General features: G+C 45.6%; 1 protein-coding gene across 1 annotated transcript; it reads left to right on the top strand.

Annotated features, from left to right (window-relative positions):
• Positions 1 to 650: 650 nt before the first annotated feature.
• LOC106969197 (40S ribosomal protein S15a-like) lies at positions 651 to 1,099 on the top strand. The gene has a single exon (XM_053216143.1). It carries the CDS (start codon positions 651 to 653, stop codon positions 1,080 to 1,082), a length of 432 nt encoding a protein of 143 aa, XP_053072118.1. The 3' UTR covers positions 1,083 to 1,099.
• Positions 1,100 to 18,041: the final 16,942 nt, after the last annotated feature.

The following is an 18,041-nucleotide window of genomic DNA, read 5'->3' as shown; positions in this document are numbered from 1 at the left end:
TTTTTAGCTTCGGTCATTCATGGTTAAGTTCTACCATGATGACCTTGGACAAGAAACCTCACCTTTCTAAGATCCAGATCCCTTATTCACAGAACAGGGCAGAACTATGTATCTACTTCGCAAGTTTGAAATTAAAAATAGTAATAATACATGAAAGGTATTTGGCCACAGATATTTCGCTGCCAATAAATGGTATGCTTTATGGCTGTCCTTGTTTATAATTCTCTAACACACACCCTGAGTGTTTTTTAAACTCATGGAAACTTACTGTTAGCAAATAAAGTACTACAAAGTTTTAAAAACTCTAATCAGTAAAGGTAAACATTTGGGGACGTAAAGATAAAAATGAAAGCAAGACACAATCAGTGGGCTAAGAGTTGGGTGGTTGGTGATTACGGAAATTACACGGCATGTGGAGATACACAGGGTCCCTCCAGGACTGAGATGGGGGCCTTAGAAGGGACCCCAGAAGACGATCATAAGAAAAAAATATGTATATAAAGAGAAACTCTAAATAACTCTAAAGATTAAAAAAAAATCTTGGAAAGTGTTATGGACTAAATTGTGTCCCTCCAAAAACTCATATTTAGAAGTCCGAAGCCCCAGGATCTCAGAAGGTGATTGTGTTTAGAGTTGGGGTCTTTAAAGAGATGATTAAGCTCTTTCCGACATTTTTCCATGCCTCCATGGTGGTATGCATGAACGTCCTGGCAGATGCTCTCAAGGGCAGCAACAATGCCAGTAAGAGAGGCAAACACCAGGTTCTTCTTAGGCTCTGCTCCAAAGTCATCCTCTGGTTTCTAACTGTGATGATGAAGCGTGTTTACATTGGTGAATTTGAAATGACTGATGATCACAGACACGGGAAGACTGCTGTGACCCTGACGGGCAGGCTAAACACGCGTGGAGTGACCAGCCCCAGACGTGATGCACAACTCAAAGATCTAGAAAAATGGCAGGATGATCTGCTCCCGCCCTGCCAATTTGGTTTCAATGCACCAACAACCTTAGCTGGCATCGTGGACCATGAAGGAGCAAGGCGAAAACACACAGGAGGGAAAACCCCAGGATTCCTTTTCTAGGGAGGTAATGCACACATGCAAATCAAATGCCTCAGAGGGAAAAAAGGGAGAGGTAACTAAGGTAAAACAAGGCTGTTGGCATGGGCCCCACTCCAGTATGACAGATGTCCTGTTAAGAAGAGGAGGAGAGGACGCGGTCATGCTCAGAGGGATGACCACGTGACGACATGGGGACAGATAGTGTCTACACTGCCCACACCTGGATCTGGGACTTCCCACCCCAAGACTGTGAGTCAGTGAATCTCTGTTGTGTAAAAGCCCCAGCCTGTGGCGGCCTGAGCGGACTAAGATGAGGGTCTAAGAACTACCGTGTATCCCATACCCCCGAATGGACCTTTCCTGAACTAGATCTCAGCCGGTCACGTTAGAGTCTTCTCCTTCATGCTTACATGTGTCTTGGCAGGTCGGCTTTCCATATTGCACTTGAAACTTGCCCGGGTACAGAAGAATATAGTCTGCAACTTGCCCGATTCTCTCCCCTGCTTTCATAATCCATGTGCTTGTGCTTCAGGGACAGAACATAAACAGCACATCCTCTCTCCACGTTACCAATTAAGATCACCATAGAGATTGCTGTAGCAGATGCTATGTTTATATTAAGTTTACGAAAATTCACCAGGGACACAGGCTCCATAAAATGCACAACACGACACAACCTGCTGATACCAGGATAACCATGCTATTTTCTATGTTGCAGAAGACTTCTTTGAAGCAGAGAGGGTAGCGGTAGTCACTGACGAAACTTTCACTCGGTGCCACTGTGGGCCAGGTGACCACGGGTGGGGGAGGAGGAAAGAGGATTGAGTGGGGACTTACCACAAGTAAGAAAGGGAGGGAACAAGGAGATCCAGAGCCCAGTCCATTATATGGGGCACGCTGCATTTCAAAATGTGTGTCTCTTGCAGTTACTAAGAACTGTACGCCATGATATCAGATAGTTTGTGTTTACTGGTGGGGGAAACAGACACAACTAAACTTCCATTCTATTGGGCGTGTGGCCTCGGAAGCAGTACCATGGGATTCTCTCCATCCTCCCTCAGCCTTCCCTGGGCTCTTACATCCACTTTATGTTTTTCTGCCCTTTCCTCTGCCTTCACAGCATTTCCTTCGGTCCCCATGACCGCCTGGCTTCCTTGTTACTTCTTCCTCGTCTCCTTCATCCTTCCTCCTCTTTGGATTTCTGTTCTCCTTGCCTGGGTAGCTCAGTGGGTTGAGCGTCCACCCTTGATTTCAGCTCAGGTCACGATCTCACAGCTCATGGAATGGAGTCCGTGTTGGGCTCTGCCTTGACCGTGTGGAGCCTGCTTGGGATTCTCCCTCCTCTCTCTCTGCCCCTCCCCTGCTCGTGCTCACTCTCACTCTCTCTCTCCAAGTAAAGAAATATTGACAAATAATAATAAAGTAAGAATAGAAATGTTGTGGTGGTTTTTCCTGTGCAACTGCATTTTTAAAAAGAGATGAACGGGGCGCCTGGGTGGCGCAGTCGGTTAAGTGTCCGACTTCAGCCAGGTCAGGATCTCGCGGTCCGTGAGTTCGAGCCCCGCGTCAGGCTCTGGGCTGATGGCTCGGAGCCTGGAGCCTGTTTCCGATTCTGTGTCTCCCTCTCTCTCTGCCCCTCCCCCGTTCATGCTCTGTCTCTCTCTGTCCCAAAAATAAATAAAACACGTTGAAAAAAAAAATTAAAAAAAATAAATAAATAAAAAGAGATGAACTCCGCACGTGCACACGTAAAAGGAACAAAAACAAAATGTACAATGAAATGCTTTTATGAAAATTAACGGGGTGATCCCTCACCTGATAATCCAAGAATGTGAGTTCTGCAGAAACATCCCCCAAATGACAGATCCTCTCAGTCGAAGGACCCGGGGAGACATAGAGAAAAAGTCCTGGATTTATAGTCTTTTAATATAACAATCCAGCCCGGCTATGAAACTGGGCCCACTCAGATTATTCCAACATTTTTTTTTTATCCCTGATGGAGACGTAATGGGTTGGAACACTTAACTTCCTGTATTGGTCCCACATGGGGCAAGACCTCAGCGAAGAATTTCTCCAACTCATGCGGAAAGTCTGACAGTATTGTTTTCCCATCTTCAGAGAAAGCAAGGGGTTTGGTCTCACACTTTAGCAGAAGTATTACTGTAATCATCTGAAGTACAGAGCTTGAAGAGAGTGTTACGCTCAGATATGGTCTGAGCAGGCTCCAAGCTGGGAGAGGAAGGGGGTGAGGTGGAGAGGAGTCCCAGTGAATTGTTCACAGCAAGGTAGATATCAGCAGGTGATGAGACAGGGAGACAGGTCTAGCTCCTGGTGGGGGGATGGTAGCAATTAGATGAGTTTTGGGATCTCAGGTGGTAAAAATATTTATGACTTTGACTTCTTTTTCTGACTCTTATTACAAAGTATAAATTTATTCCATTTCTGAAGAAACTGTGAGGTGATTCACCAACTAATTATGCACTAACTTATTCATTTCCTTTAGGTTAAATGATATAAATTTTCCTCCTGAGATGCTTAACTGAGTCAAATTCACCAGAGTTTTTGAGGTGGGAGTTGGAAAGGGAGAGAGATGCTCTCTAATTACCTCGTATTGGAAAAGAGGTCACAGCTTGCATGTCCAACACTCACTAAGGGCCATTCTAGAGTTTTCTTCCCTTGGCAAATGAAACAGAAAGCCATGGTTAATTATGCTTTCCATTTGATATTGAATGCTTTTGGTTTAAAATTTCAAACAAGCAGGTAAATTGGTGACAAGTCTCACTCACAGCAAGACTCTCTTCTCCAAGAAACATCTCCACGGCCGGTGTGGGGTGACTGCGTGGGGCCAGAGGCTGGAAAGAAACAGCGGTTTGGAAACCATGAGGTAGAAGGTACAGGGTCATGCGACAGTGACCAAGAGACCTGGAGACTGGTTTGTTCTTAAATATGGAGCCCATCAAGCCACTGACTGCATAAGAGCCCTCCCCCAGAAGCATCAAGGACACTTGGAATTGGAAATTGGAGTTGGAAAGCTGGCAGATGAAACTATTTCCTTGGCCAACCAGAAACAGTGGAGCCTGTGCCACAAATGAAACACAGGAAAAACCACCCAAGATATGCATTCGTTCCCTCGTTGTGGTGACAAGGGAAGGTTTATAAAGCCGTCTACTCTGGGGTAAGGAAAGAGCAGACAATGATGTCACCATGTTGTCAGATCAAAGAGCGTCGTTCACCATGGCACCACCATTGTCTTCATTTACCAATAGGAAAAACTAGAAGTGACCTTGCCTTCCTTGCACACATTCATCCCAGGAAGTGACCAGTCACCAGGACCTGCTGGCTTTCCAAGCCCTCCCACTCTGGCCGCTCCATCCAAGGCACATCGGTTATTATCTTGCCTTCAAGACTGAAACACCCCCGGAAGCTGCAGCCCCAGGCAGGTGAGACGAAGGCAGATAAGGACTCTAATCCCTTAAGAGCTTTTCCAGTGAAGATCACTGGTTTCCCCAAAGGAGATATTGCATTTGCTTGATTTTTACGTGTAGAAATTCCTCGATACAGTGTTTCAAGTTATTCTTCTATTAGTCAAAATGAAATTAAGTCAAAATTGGTTTTATATGTGTTATTATGACAACTTTGTTACTACAGAAAACTGTTGACCTACAAAGATCAAATACATATAAGCCTTAAAGACATGATGAGAACGGGGCGCCAGGGTGGCTCAGTCGGTTGAGTGTCCAGCTTCAGCTCAGGTCATGATCTCATGGCTTGTGGGTTCGAGCCCTGCGTCGGGCTCTGTGCTGAAAGCTGGGAGCCTGCAGCCTGCTTCGGATTCTGTGTCTCCCTCTCTCTGCCCCACCCCTGCTTGCGTTCTATGTCTCTCTCAAAAATAAATAAACACTTAAACATTTAAAAAAAGAAAAAAACATGACAAGAATAAAATTGGGTAAAAAATTGTTGTGAGCTGAGCAGCCAGAGCTGTGGGTACCATGGGCTGTGCACTTGGTGCTAAGTGCTCTGGAGTCTATGCTGCACTGAGGACTGTGTCCCGTGTCCTGTGAACCCCTCACTGTGTCCTATGCCCTTGCACTGTGCATCCCGAGATGCGGACTCTGTGAGTATGCGCACTCAGGTGTACTGGGGTCCTGTGTCCTGTATCCTCTGCACCGTGGACCGGGCCCTGGATACTCTGTTCCGTGTCCGTGCATGGTGTAACTCACACGACCTGTAATTGCTAGTACTATACGTCATTTCTTGACTGTGAGCTCTAACTGATAAAATTATTCACCTCAGCTTTCCCACTTTTTTACAGAAAGAGGACAGCAGAATGTTAGTACAATGATTTCTGTGCACAGTTGACCCTTGAATCATGCAGGGATGAGGGACACTGGTCCCAGTGTGATCAAAAACCCACCTGTAACTTTGGACACCCCCAAAATTTAACTACTAATTGCCTACTATTGACCCAAAGCCGTACTGATAACCTCAACAGTTGACTAACACCTATTTCATATGCATATATACTGTGCATATATAAGGACACACATACTGTGCTCTTATCAGAAAGTAAGCACGAGAAAAGAATGTAATTTTAAAAATCAGGAGGAAGAGAAAACACATTTATAGTATATACTGTCTTTACTGGGGAAAAATCTGTGTGAAAGTGGACTAGCACAGTTCAAACCTTGTGGTTCTGGGTTCAACTACAAGTAGTTCTCCATAAATTATTTCAGGCAAATACTTGATAATTGTGCTTCTGTGTATGTAATCCTACACAACTAAAAAATTTTCAGTACATCATATGGCAAGAATTCATCAGTCAAAAGGTTTCGATTGCAGTTATAATCTAAGAAAATGATATATATTTTGGATTCTATATTTCTATAAAATTCTTCAAAGGCATTTTACGTAAAGGGGATGGCTTTTCTTAAGCAGAAATTTTCTAACTTTTTCCATTTGTTCTTCCTTATCTTCAGCCTTACTCATCACCTCTAGTTTTGAAAACGTTGATTTAACAAAGCAAACTCACATTTTACTAAAACATCACTAGGAAATAAATCACTGTGAAAAAAGATATTTTTAAGAGAACTTTACTCGCCTAATAAAAACACAAAACAGAAGAAGGTTAAATCCCCTTCTTAGCACCACGAGGCCATGTCTACGGATGTCTACGGAACCAGTTTGAAGAGTTCTTCTCTAGAGGACTAAAGACATTCTAATAGGTAATCACTTTCTCAATAAACAGATGAAAAGCTGACACAGCAGAGCTGGTCCCAGCCCTCCAGTGCATGGAAGGAACAAATCTCCAGGAAAGACCATGTGCTCCTGAGGAAACAGAATTTGTCCTTCAGCCGCCCTTCCGGGAGCACGTACACTCAGCACAGCCAGGTAAGGGCTCTGAGGTCAAGTCTAGGTGCGGAAGCAGCTTTACCTGAGTCATTGCGGGAGAGAATCACGACCCTCAGGATCCACAAGGCCCGATCAACCCAGGACCCTTCCAGGAGGAACACTGTGGCCTGGACAGGAAAGTGCCAGGTAACATCTGGAATGCACCTGCAAACCCTCCTCCCACCCTTCCAATAACAACTCATGCCATGCGTTTGGGTAAATGTGAACCAGGGAAAGGAAGATATTCAGATCCGGGATTGAGGGCACTGGCACCTCCAAGGAAGCCCGTGGCCACTTGAAATGCCCTGTGGCCCACCGGTCACGTGGGGCCTTAGCTCCTCAGGGATGCCGTCCGTCTCACGGGGAACTGAGCACCACGCCCTCATCTCGCAGTGTCCTCCAGGCCTGGGCGTATGGACGGACCAGAGACTGACGACAGTTGGCAGAAGTTAGCAGCTGGTGACACTTGGCTGTTATGTTGGGGAGGGCCCAGGTAGAAGTCAGAGGGGGACTCCCTTTCCCCAAGAAACTTGTAAACGGGGAGCTGTGGAGATGAGAGCCGCCACAGACCCTCTATAGGCAGACACTGTCGTTCCCGGTGATTTACGGCATGTTTGATTGGCCTCTGAAGAAGACCCATGTATCTCTGAGGAAACCAGCGCATTGCACAATTATTGACATCGACTGCTGCCACGTGTCTAGACATTTTACCCTTTCCCAAGGCAATTTAATACTTCGCCCAGCACATACCACGAAGCTGCTGATTTAGCGAGTGCATTTCTCCACTCATCTGGTGAGACAGAAAGACAGGGGCCGGGGGGCAGAGATGAGCTTAAAGGCACCCACACACTTTTCTTTCACTCGCCAGGACAGCCATGTTCTATACTGGACATAACCTAATCATATCATGGTCTCTAAATGCTTGTTGTAATTTGTCATACGATTGTAGTGCAACTGACAAAATAATTAATTGGTGACCCCCAAAACTTTCGCACCATTAAAGTCCCAATGCACCAATATGGCAGAAATTGCAAACATACACAAGACCCACAGCTTCCAGGTTACATACTACAAAGAAAAATATCTAGGCAACACTTTGCTTCCACCAAATTTGAAAAATACATCTGCGGTGGTACAGAAATGATGGATTCATGTTGGGTAATGATCTCTGTGGGTTTCAGTCATTTCTGTTGAATATCTATTTCTCCAAGAAAGAGGAAGTAGATGATTTGGGACACAAGATCAGTCTTCCAAGACAGGTGCTAATTAATCCAGCGAAACCACAACCGGTATACTGAAAATCGATAAAGGCTCCCGAACAAGCAGAGACTTGGGGTGAGATTTGTTCAGTATTTCTTCATTACATTGAATGGACTCTCCACTATCTGATCCATAACCGATAATGAACCATAGTACTTATTTATAAAGCCCCAGTGTGAGACTTCAGACCTCCGGTGAGGTTTTTGGAAGACTTTGAAATGTCCTGTTTGTTTGTAGATCATGAAATATCACACCAGTCGGCACATTTACGTGTGAATGTGGAATATTTCTCTGCTAAATGTCAGATTTTAAAAAATCCTAAATAACAGACACCTGGGGGGCTCAGCGGGTTAAGCGTCTGGCTCTTGGTTTTGGCTCAGGTCACCATCTCATGGTTCTTGGGATCAAACCCCACATGGGGCCCTGCTCTGACAGCTCGGAGCCTGTTTGGGATTCTCTCTCAACCTCTCTCTCTTTGCCTTCCCTCCTCTCAAAAATAAGTAAATAAATAAATTTCTTTTAATGATCTGACGTAATAACAATTTCCTGATAGAGCTAAAGCTAGTTGTTATTTTGGATAATACTGTTGATTCTTTCAGCCAATAGAACACCTACAATTTTTCAGGCATGAAATATTGAGTCCTCAAAAGATGAATAAGCTATGCTTCCTTAATTGTGGACTACTTAGAAGGAAAAGCAAGTGATGTCAAATGTGCTACAAAAATGTTTTTGAGGAAAGACACGTGAAAGGGGGGTTGGGAGCAAGCAGCAGACGCAGGGATGACCAAAGAGACTTGGAGCAGGAGGCCAGCACGTCTATGGTTCAGAGCGTTAAACAGAGCTTGTGTGAGCCCACCACCCAGAGTAAGAACCAGGAGTCATCAGTACAATGACATCTACCTTTGCCCTACCTTGTCGCCCACACATGTCCCCCGGAAAAGTACTCCTGTTCCCAGGAGCTCTCCAAATGGTGACTCAAACACCCAGGCTTGGTCTGCCATATGGCTTTTTCATTTTTCATCTGTGGTTCCTAACATCATGATAATGGGGTTGTCTTCATGTCAGCCAATCAAATGGAGAAAAGAGATGGGTTATCGAACAGGACCTTTTTGACGAGCCAGGCTTGCGATACGGCACAAATCTCTCACGCTCGCAGCCCCTTAGCCAATTCTGTAGATTGCGTGACCAAGGTGATGGGGGTGAGCGGTCACTCCCCCACATAACCCTGTGTTATCAGAGGGGAGCAGGGGTCTTCCGTGAGAAGTTAACCTCCTCTGCCCCGAATCTCCATCTCTTTCCAGGGGGTGTTTCATTTGTTTCGCTAATATTTTCTTTCAGAGTTTTTTCAAGGTTGGTGGATGGGCCAGGAATTTTGTTCCGATTTCCCAGTGAAAGACGAAAGAACTACAGCAGCTTTTTACCACAGTGGCTCAACCAACTTTTAAAAAGAAGGATAAAACAAAAGAGGGGCCGAACCATCCGATTTCAAATCTCGTTAGATGGCTGCCGTGGTCAGGGCTGCGGACTTGGCGAAGGAAGAGACACACGGATCAGGCAGACCGAGTGCAGGGCTCAGAAGTGCACTCACACAAGTGCACGAAGCTGATTTTTCACCACCCGGCAAAGGCAATTCAACAGGTGAAAGACGGCATTTTCAGCCCATGATGCTAGAACACTAGGGTATCCATGGAATACGTATGCATATATTGGCCGAAGTCTACACCTTATACAAAAATTAATTCAGAATTTATCAAAGATTCAAATGTAAAATGCCCCACTGTGAAACTTTTAGGAAAAAAAAAAAAAACCCTTCAGTATCTAAGGTTAGGCCAAAAAAGTTTCTAGACCTCACACCAAAAGCCGGATCCATAAAAGGAAAAGGTGACACACCGAACTTCGTCACAAGTAGAAGTGTTTTTCTCTACGAGAGCCCCAGCTAGGAGATGAAAAGACATGACAGAGTGGGAGGAAGTGCTGGTAAACCGCGTGTCTGACAAGAAGCAGGGACAGAATACGGAGAGGACATGCAAACTTCAGCAGCAGGAGGGACGGGTTCCGTTGACGCCTGGATGTTTCAGGACCCACTCGCAGGCTTCCCACCGCACTTGGCAAAACACGCACTTGCGTTAGGACAGAAGAGCCGTGGCACTTGGAGATAGAAATCATCAGCTTCGTCCCAGGCTGTGGTTTAAAAAATCCACTTTAGGTCACGTCTGGGCATCTTATGCTCTGCCCATCAAACCTCAATGAAATACTGAAGGAGAAACCGACTTCATTATTCTACTCCGGAAAACCTATTCAAACTCGCCCGGCCCGCCACACACACGCACACTGTTATGGAAATCGATAATTCAGAGGGGGGTCTCTACAGACCCCCTGCGCATGGGCGGTTCAAGTCCCAAGACGGTGGCCGCTCTGCACAGGGGGCAAGAAGGCTCCTGATTAGACCAAAGATGGCATTTCTTTGGCGAGAGGCACACGACACAGCGTGTCTTTAGTCACATAATATTCTTTCAGAGATTTTAGTTTGAGGGACGCGTGAAAGTAAATTTCTCACGGGGAACTTTAATTCAAATCGTAATCCTCCAACTGTATCACATTTCAGGCTGAAATGGGGAAAGTACACCGAGGAATGGGTGACCCTTCCTATGGAGAAGCAGGTGTCCGTGCAGGGTGAACAAGAGGTGCTCGGCCAGCCCTCTGCTCCCACGCAGACGGATACGCGGCACCAAAGAGCAGCCACAGCGGGAATCTTGGTCCCCACCAAGTTTTAAAACCCACATTCATCACCGGTAGAAGAAAACAGCACCCTGCTACTATTTGCCTGGAGGATGTGACTTGTCTCCAGTCGACGGTTTGCAATTACACCCTTCCCGGTGTTCATTCGTTTTCAGAAACTGCATCATAGCTACACTGACAGCTTGGGCTTCGGGACAGGTGCACATTTCCATCTAGACACGGAAGTCACCGCCGCCCCCACCCCCATGCTCGTTCAGTACGGCACAACCACCCGATCAGCAGACCATGCCAATCCATCGGACCCGACCGCGTCTCGTCCGTTCCAGTCTTCTGGACCCTACGTGGTACGGTCTCCACACCAATGAGCCCACGAATGTGCTGCTGGAATGCGACCGCCACATTCACACACCCACCTGCGAGACGGTAGAGCCCTCAGGAATGCTCTTTGTCACAGACCGCCTCACATGGCAGAGGAACAGGCTTGTCCCCTGTTTCCTCCTCCTGGAATCAGAGCCTTCCGAGGACAGCAGGGCTGCGTGAAACAAAAGATAAATGTGGGCGCATGCAATTACAACGTGGGGTGATAACTGCCTTCTGAACAGAAGCTCCCAGAAACATTTGAGATGCTAAGTAAATCACCGTTGAAATAATTGCATCGAAGATACACAGTCCATTTCCAGTCGTGCAAACTGAAGTCAAGATAATAAGGAATGGTATATGTAAGCAAAGGATTATATTTCCATCCAAACTTTCTTCATAATCCTGAGGAGGGTTTTTATCATAGACAATGGCCTTCAACCTTCATGTTCTCATTAAATCAGTATTGGAATTTTTTTTAATTGTTTTTAATTTTTTTATTTTTTTAACGTTTATTTATTTTTGAGACGGAGAGAGACAGAGCATGAATAGGGGAGGGTCAGAGTGAGAGGGAGACACAGAATCCTAAACGGGCTCCAGGCTCTGAGCTGTCAGCACAGAGCCCGACGCGGGGCTCAAACTCACAGACCGTGAGATCATGACGTGAGCCGAAGTCGGACGCCTAACCGACTGAGCTACCCAGGCACCCCAGTATTGGAATATTTAAACGTACAATTGAATTTATTTATTTTTTATTGTTTTTAATGTTTATTTTCGAGAGACAGAGACAAAGCATGAATGGAAGAAAGGCAGAGAGAGGGAGACACAGAATCCAAAGCAGGCTCCAGGTTCTGAGCCATCAGCACAGAGCCCGACGCAGGGCTCAAAGCCACGAACCGTGAGATCGTGACCTGAGCCAAAGTCGGTCGCTCAACCGACCGAGCCACCCAGGCACCTGTAAATTTGAATTTAAAATGGAAAGGTACGTTGAGGACTACCAGTCGTGTAACTCCCAAAAAGAAAATATACATCCTACACATACGTACACACACACACACACACACACATGCACACGTGCAAAGCCATAAAACATTTCCGGTAAGTATCCCTGCCAGGCGTGTACAGATGAACATGATGTGTACAGGTATCGCACCCACTCACAAAGTCCCACAGAATCGAACGGCCAAGCTCGTTGGGGGAGCACGAGGTGTGGATTTGCATTGCAGCCCCATTACTTACTGGAGACACAATCTTTGTGAGCATGATTGACCGTCCGAAAAAAAATGGGCAGTCTTTACTGCCTATCACATAATATTGTCTTTATTGCCAATCAATATAATAACATGGTAATTATTATCATAAAATTAATTATTTTTAAAGGTAATGTACACAAACATATGTATTTTTGCAAATAATGCTACCAGTGTCTTAGCACCTTGTCACTAGATTTGTTGGTAAATGAACCTCCTTGTCCAACTTCATCCAATTCCTCTCGCACTTATGCTTAATTCTAACTTACTTTTGTCATTTTTTGCTATAATCATGTAAGCGATTCAATCTTCCTCTGACTTTGACTCCAATGATGAGTGGTTTGCACACACATTTATAAGACTGATCGCTGAGGCAGCTCGTAAATAACTTGGGGCTGATTCTCCATGTCTGTACTCAACACTCAGAGACAATGTAAAACGTTACAGGCCAACTTATCCCTTATTAAATAACCTGACGCCTCATCATTAACCTTCAATGCCAATGGCAGAAGTTCTTACATAGAAAAGTTAGGAAAATCCAGACCCATTGTTCTTGTTTCTTTCCCTCATTAATAAAGTTGGGGGAAGCAGTTTCTGGAAAGCGTCTTGTACGTGACCTGTATTTTACAACGGTGGTAAGTGGTCGTTGCCAATTTACTGGAGAGACGGCAAACAGGAAGAGGAGACAGAAAAAGTATTCTTGAGGACTTTGCACGTTTAAAATCAGAGAAAGGAGCTGTGGAAAATCACCCTTTAAAGTTCTCTCTTAAAAAGTGCCCTGACCCACGTGCCCTCATCATTGCATATTTCAACGAAATGACTATTTTTGCTTAGGGCTGCGGAGCTAAAATGCTTTGGAAAGTGCCGAATCCATCACCCGCAGAAGCGTCACCTAAATGCAGAACGCGGGATGGGTATCATTAGTTCTGAAATCTGAGAGAGGAACACAGCTTGGGTTTTCAGGGGGAAGAAATCATTCAATTTGTAAGCGAATCTTTGACATCAGACGAGTTCGGTGGATGCATACATCTGCACAAAACACACTCAGTGTTTTACCTGTTCTTCTCGCTCTTTCCTGCAAGGGAAAGAAGGCGTCTCTTGTGCTTGACAGGGACCTGCGGTCAGGTGACACGGGCCACTCTGACCTGGCAGCAGGGAACTAATGGCCTGAAAAGCAGCAGGAAAGAAGAAACCAGGGGTCCACCCTGTAAACTCCGAAAAATACACGAACGAATATCCTTGGGTGAAAAAAAATACACTTTTTATATAAAATGACATCTTCCTTCTTGCACAAAAAATAGCTGTTCACCAAAAGCCCGACATCTAAAATAAGCATCAAAAATGGAAAGAGAGTAGGGGCGCCTGGGGGGCCCAGTCGGTTAAGCGTCCGACTTCAGCTCAGGTCATTATCTCGTGGTCTGCGAGCTCGAGCCCTGCGTGGGGCTCTGTGCTGACAGCTCGGAGCCTGGAGCCTGCTTCGGATTCTGTCTCCCCCTCTCCCTCTCACGCTCTGTCTCTCTCTATTCCTCAAAACTAAAAAACAAAATGGTAAAAAAAGAAGAGGTTTCTCTGTGTTGCTGCATTAATAGGTTTCCACGGGACCAGCAGGTGCCCAGAGCGCCCGTTACTTCAGTCCTATTTGCCGCCCGGCCCGAGTGCCCTTGTCAGTCACAGCCCGTGTCCTGCCCAGAAGACCAGAAGGCTGCGGGGCCACGGCCCATGTGTCCCCTCTGGACCTGTCCTCTTTTTAACACCAACTTATCCTTCGTGCCCCAGGTGTCCCTTGTCTCCCTACCTCTTGTCACTCTGAATTACCGCGTCATCTGACCTCATTCCCCGGCTGTGTTCTGCTCCTGGTGGCACCACGTCCGTCACCTGCGTTCCCACTGTCCCTGTCCACAGGCTCCCCCTTTCCGGGACCACCTGCTCGCTCACACCCGCACAGAACCGGACACCTATCTCCCTGCATCTTCCTTCCACCCTCACACTTTCTAGTCCTTCATCCAAAATGCCTGGCTGTGCGGCCACTGCACGTCCCGGGTACCCGCCTCTGCCCCTGCGTCCTGTCCCCTCCGCACCCAGCCACCTGCCTCCCCGGCCTGAAACTTGTCTGCCAGCACCGTTCCCTGCTCAGCTCCCAGTGTCCTCGGGAACGTTCTGAAGGGCAGGCGCCCTGTGACTATCTAGAAGGAGGTAATAAAACCAGTGCACAATGTGGGGCCCCCGGGGGCTCAGTCTTTCGAGCTCCGATTTCGGCTCTGGCTCGACGTGGTGGGATTTAGTCTCTTTTGTGTCCCGAATGTCCGCGGGCCCTCAGTGCTTAGTTCATTCCTACAAGGACACACTAGCGATGTCCTTAGAAGCTCTGTGGGCCCAGGTGAGGGTTTCTGGCTGGTGGAGCTCACCTTTCAGGTAAGCTGGCCTTTCCTCAGGGACCGACTCTGTGTCGATGCCCTCTGTCGCCACCCACGGTCTCTACAGGAGAATCTTCCCTTGTCTCTTCTGACTGTATGTCTCTGGTGGATATTCTGGTAGAAAGGTGACAAGAGGGTTGTTCTCATTTTGGACATCGGACCACCCCCTCCATCAGCCTTGGGACTCACTGTTCCCTCCACCGTGCCTGGCCTGCAGAGTCATTCTGCTTTCATTGTTTTCAGAAGACAAACCAGCCATCTCTCCCACGTGCCACAGATGAGGGGGGACGTTAGGGAGAGAGAAACCCAGCAGGGCAAAACAGCGAGTGGTCAGGGGGAAGCTCACCCCAAATCATTTTGTAGCAAGGTAGAGTTGTTAGTTTCATTGGATTCATGCGTCTACATTAGCGTAGATAAACTTACATTATTATTCTCCAAGGAGACACAAAGAAAGAAACATAGATGGATAAATCATATACCTAGATAACAAACGCACAGGAGAGCTTCTGTTTTTCAGAACACTGCTGCCTTGAAATCCCTACAGACAACCAAGCTCTTAGAGCGGTTTCGAAACTCACCTTGTGCATGGTCAGATCACATAACTGTTCCTATCTCAGATCCCCAAGCATAGAAAATAGATTTCTTTTCTTGCCAAACTCGCAAGAATACATAGAGAGAGCCTCTAACAACGTCAAAGACCCTGGAGCAAGATGGGAAGAAGAAAAAGGAGATGGTAAGCCCTTTTGGAAATTCATGCCCAAAATGTTGACTGACAGCATATGCAGAGAGGAAAGAATTATGTTCCGTATTATGAAGCAGCTTAATTTATGGTTCCTCGTCCAGTGTAAAGGAATTATATTCTGACTTGGCTTTATATTGCCTATCAGTGAAATACAATTAAAAAAAAAAAACCTATTTAACCATGTTTAGGAACAAATAGGATTTAGTTCCTTTGAAATCATATTTTGATTTTTTGAAATGTATGTATCTTCATTTGCACACTTTAAAATACCGCTCTTTCTGTTACATTTTATAGGTTTGTTGTTTCACGGTGGGAAAGGGATTATAACTATCAGTCCCGAAAAGGAAAGTACCATTAGCATTATGTTTGAAGGAAATGCTCTAGAGTTGATATTTCTAGTTCATTCTATTGAAATCAATTGTTATTTATCATCTGAGATTTCAAATTTATGTGAGCAGTTCATATTATTTATGATATTTTGGGAAATCTGTCTGGAGTGTGGGTCGGTGCCATAGAAAGGCATGCTTTTCACTAATTTACCAGTAAGCGCCTCGCCCTCAAAAATATATTTTGATAAATTGATGTTTAGTTTTTTATTTAGAGAATAAGTAAAGACGTTAAAGGAAAACCATGGCAGAAGAATATTTGCAGTTGTAACCATTTTTGCCTTCAATTGATCTCAGCAATGTTCTGTTCTAAAAAGATTAATAAATCCCAACAAAGGCATTGAAAAGACCTCAAACATAGGTATTTCAACAAAAAGATCACCATTTCATGATATTTATTCACATAATCCTACAGTAAAAATGTTGCCTTCTTCTAAACTTCATGGGCGTAAGATTTCACACTGAACCTGTAAATACCAAATCTATGAGTTATTCTGGGCAGGGGACTCTTAATAGCAAGCACCACGTTTGTATTTTTCTCAAATGCCAAAGAACAAAAAGTGTTCATCACTACGCGACGAGGTGTTGTGTTATTCAAAATGAAAGTTGTTTAAGGCGCTACTGTTAAAACTATTGCATCAGCCCAGACGGGACTTGCCTGGTCCCACTCACATTTCAGCGGCTACAGCCTTCAAGGAAGCAGGTGTCCCGGTTTCTTCTGGAAGCAGAGGAGAACCGGATATCGTGCATCTGGACCCAACCATCCCAGCCGCACTGCGTGCACAGGGTGGAGGCGGGACCGGGGGGTGGTTCACCACACACCTGGGGACCGATCGGAATCCTGACACCATCCCCTACTGGCTCTAGGATCACCGGGCGAGTTATGCAAGCTCTCCAGACCTCAGTCCCCTGGTCTGTACCACTAAGATAATACAAATATCGACTTCTGGGTTTCTGGTGAGAATGGAGTTAACAGATGTGAAGCACTTAGCACAGCACCTGGGATCCATTCAGTGCTGTCACGGGAGTCACGCAAGGCCCAATGGCCGCCTAGCAAGACCATAGTTCTTAATTTCAAGGGCGATCAACAGGAAAACTGACACCTATAAAGTCTCTGGCCAAGCTTCTTTGGGGGATTAGCATGAAGTATAGGGTGTGAAGAGACCCGCCCCCCTCACCAGCCACAATCCGCTGCGTCTCCTTTCTATGGAGGAGCTAACAGGAGGCCTTCCGGATGACTTCCCCAGAGAGGCTCCACTCATCTGCCTGAGTTGGAGACACAGAGGAAGCTGGTTTTGCAGGGACAAACGTATGCACACAAGAGATTAAAAATGCTGCAAATGAGGGGCGCCTGGGTGGCGCAGTCGGTTAAGCGTCCGACTTCAGCCAGGTCATGATCTCGCGGTCCGTGAGTTTGAGCCCCGCGTCGGGCTCTGGGCTGATGGCTCGGAGCCTGGAGCCTGTTTCCGATTCTGTGTCTCCCTCTCTCTCTGCCCCTCCCCCGTTCATGCTCTGTCTCTCTCTGTCCCAAAAGTAAATAAACGTTCAAAAAAAAAATTTAAAAAAAATGCTGCAAATGATTCAGATTTTTGCACTGGAGAAATCAAGGGGAAAAAAACGAACATTATAAGATAACGGTAACAAGTGAATGAACTCTTTTCCTTTTCTTCTTGGGATCTTACCCTTGTTGCAATAAAGAAAAATTATTTTGCTATTCTCATGAGCATATGCTACAGTTAGCAACTGCATGTGTCCTCGAGAACCTGCATTCATGGATACATGCATTAAAACACCGTATTTATTGGGGCGCCTGGGTGGCTCAGTTGGCTAAGCGGCCGACTTCGGCTCAGGTCATGATCGCACAGTCTGTGAGTTCGAGCCCCATGTCAGGCTCCGTGCTGACAGCTCGGAGCCTGGAGCCTGTTCCAGATTCTGCGTCTCCTTCTCTCTGACCCTCCCCCACACGCGCTCTGTCTCCCTCTGCCTCAAAAATAAATAAACGTTAAAAAAAAAAACAACACCATATTTATTTCCAGGCAGCTGGTTTAAAACACAACAGTGATCTTCCTCAGCACTGCAGAAGGGAAAAAAAATTCTCCCAGATCTTCTACACTTTGGTGTAAAATCCACCTGGAAAAAAATATGTTCGTATCTAATCTGAATGTAGAAGGTTATAATCAGAAAATTCTTCACTTTTTGTCAAAAGGTAAATGAGTTTTTTAAGCATCGTACTAGTTATTTAAATAACATCATCATTAAATGATTTATATTCTGTCTTATGTTATTTTCATCATACACCAAGAATACATTAAGAAAGAGTTAAAAATAAGTGGGATCCTATTTCAAATGAGGATCTGTACAGTTGTGTAAGGGAACAGTATCGCTTCTATTAGGAAATGACTTTTTGATAGAAATCCTGCCAAAACAGCCTATTAGTATTTTTC

This window comes from Acinonyx jubatus, chromosome B1 (genome assembly GCF_027475565.1).
Source record: "Acinonyx jubatus isolate Ajub_Pintada_27869175 chromosome B1, VMU_Ajub_asm_v1.0, whole genome shotgun sequence".
Classification (NCBI taxonomy): Eukaryota; Metazoa; Chordata; class Mammalia; order Carnivora; family Felidae; genus Acinonyx; species Acinonyx jubatus.
This window is presented reverse-complemented; position numbering and strand designations above follow the sequence as displayed.

Bases quoted from the DNA above. Each gene is read 5' to 3' on its own strand.
- LOC106969197 (XM_053216143.1), top strand. From the start codon at position 651: ATGATTAAGCTCTTTCCGACATTTTTCCATGCCTCCATGGTGGTATGC.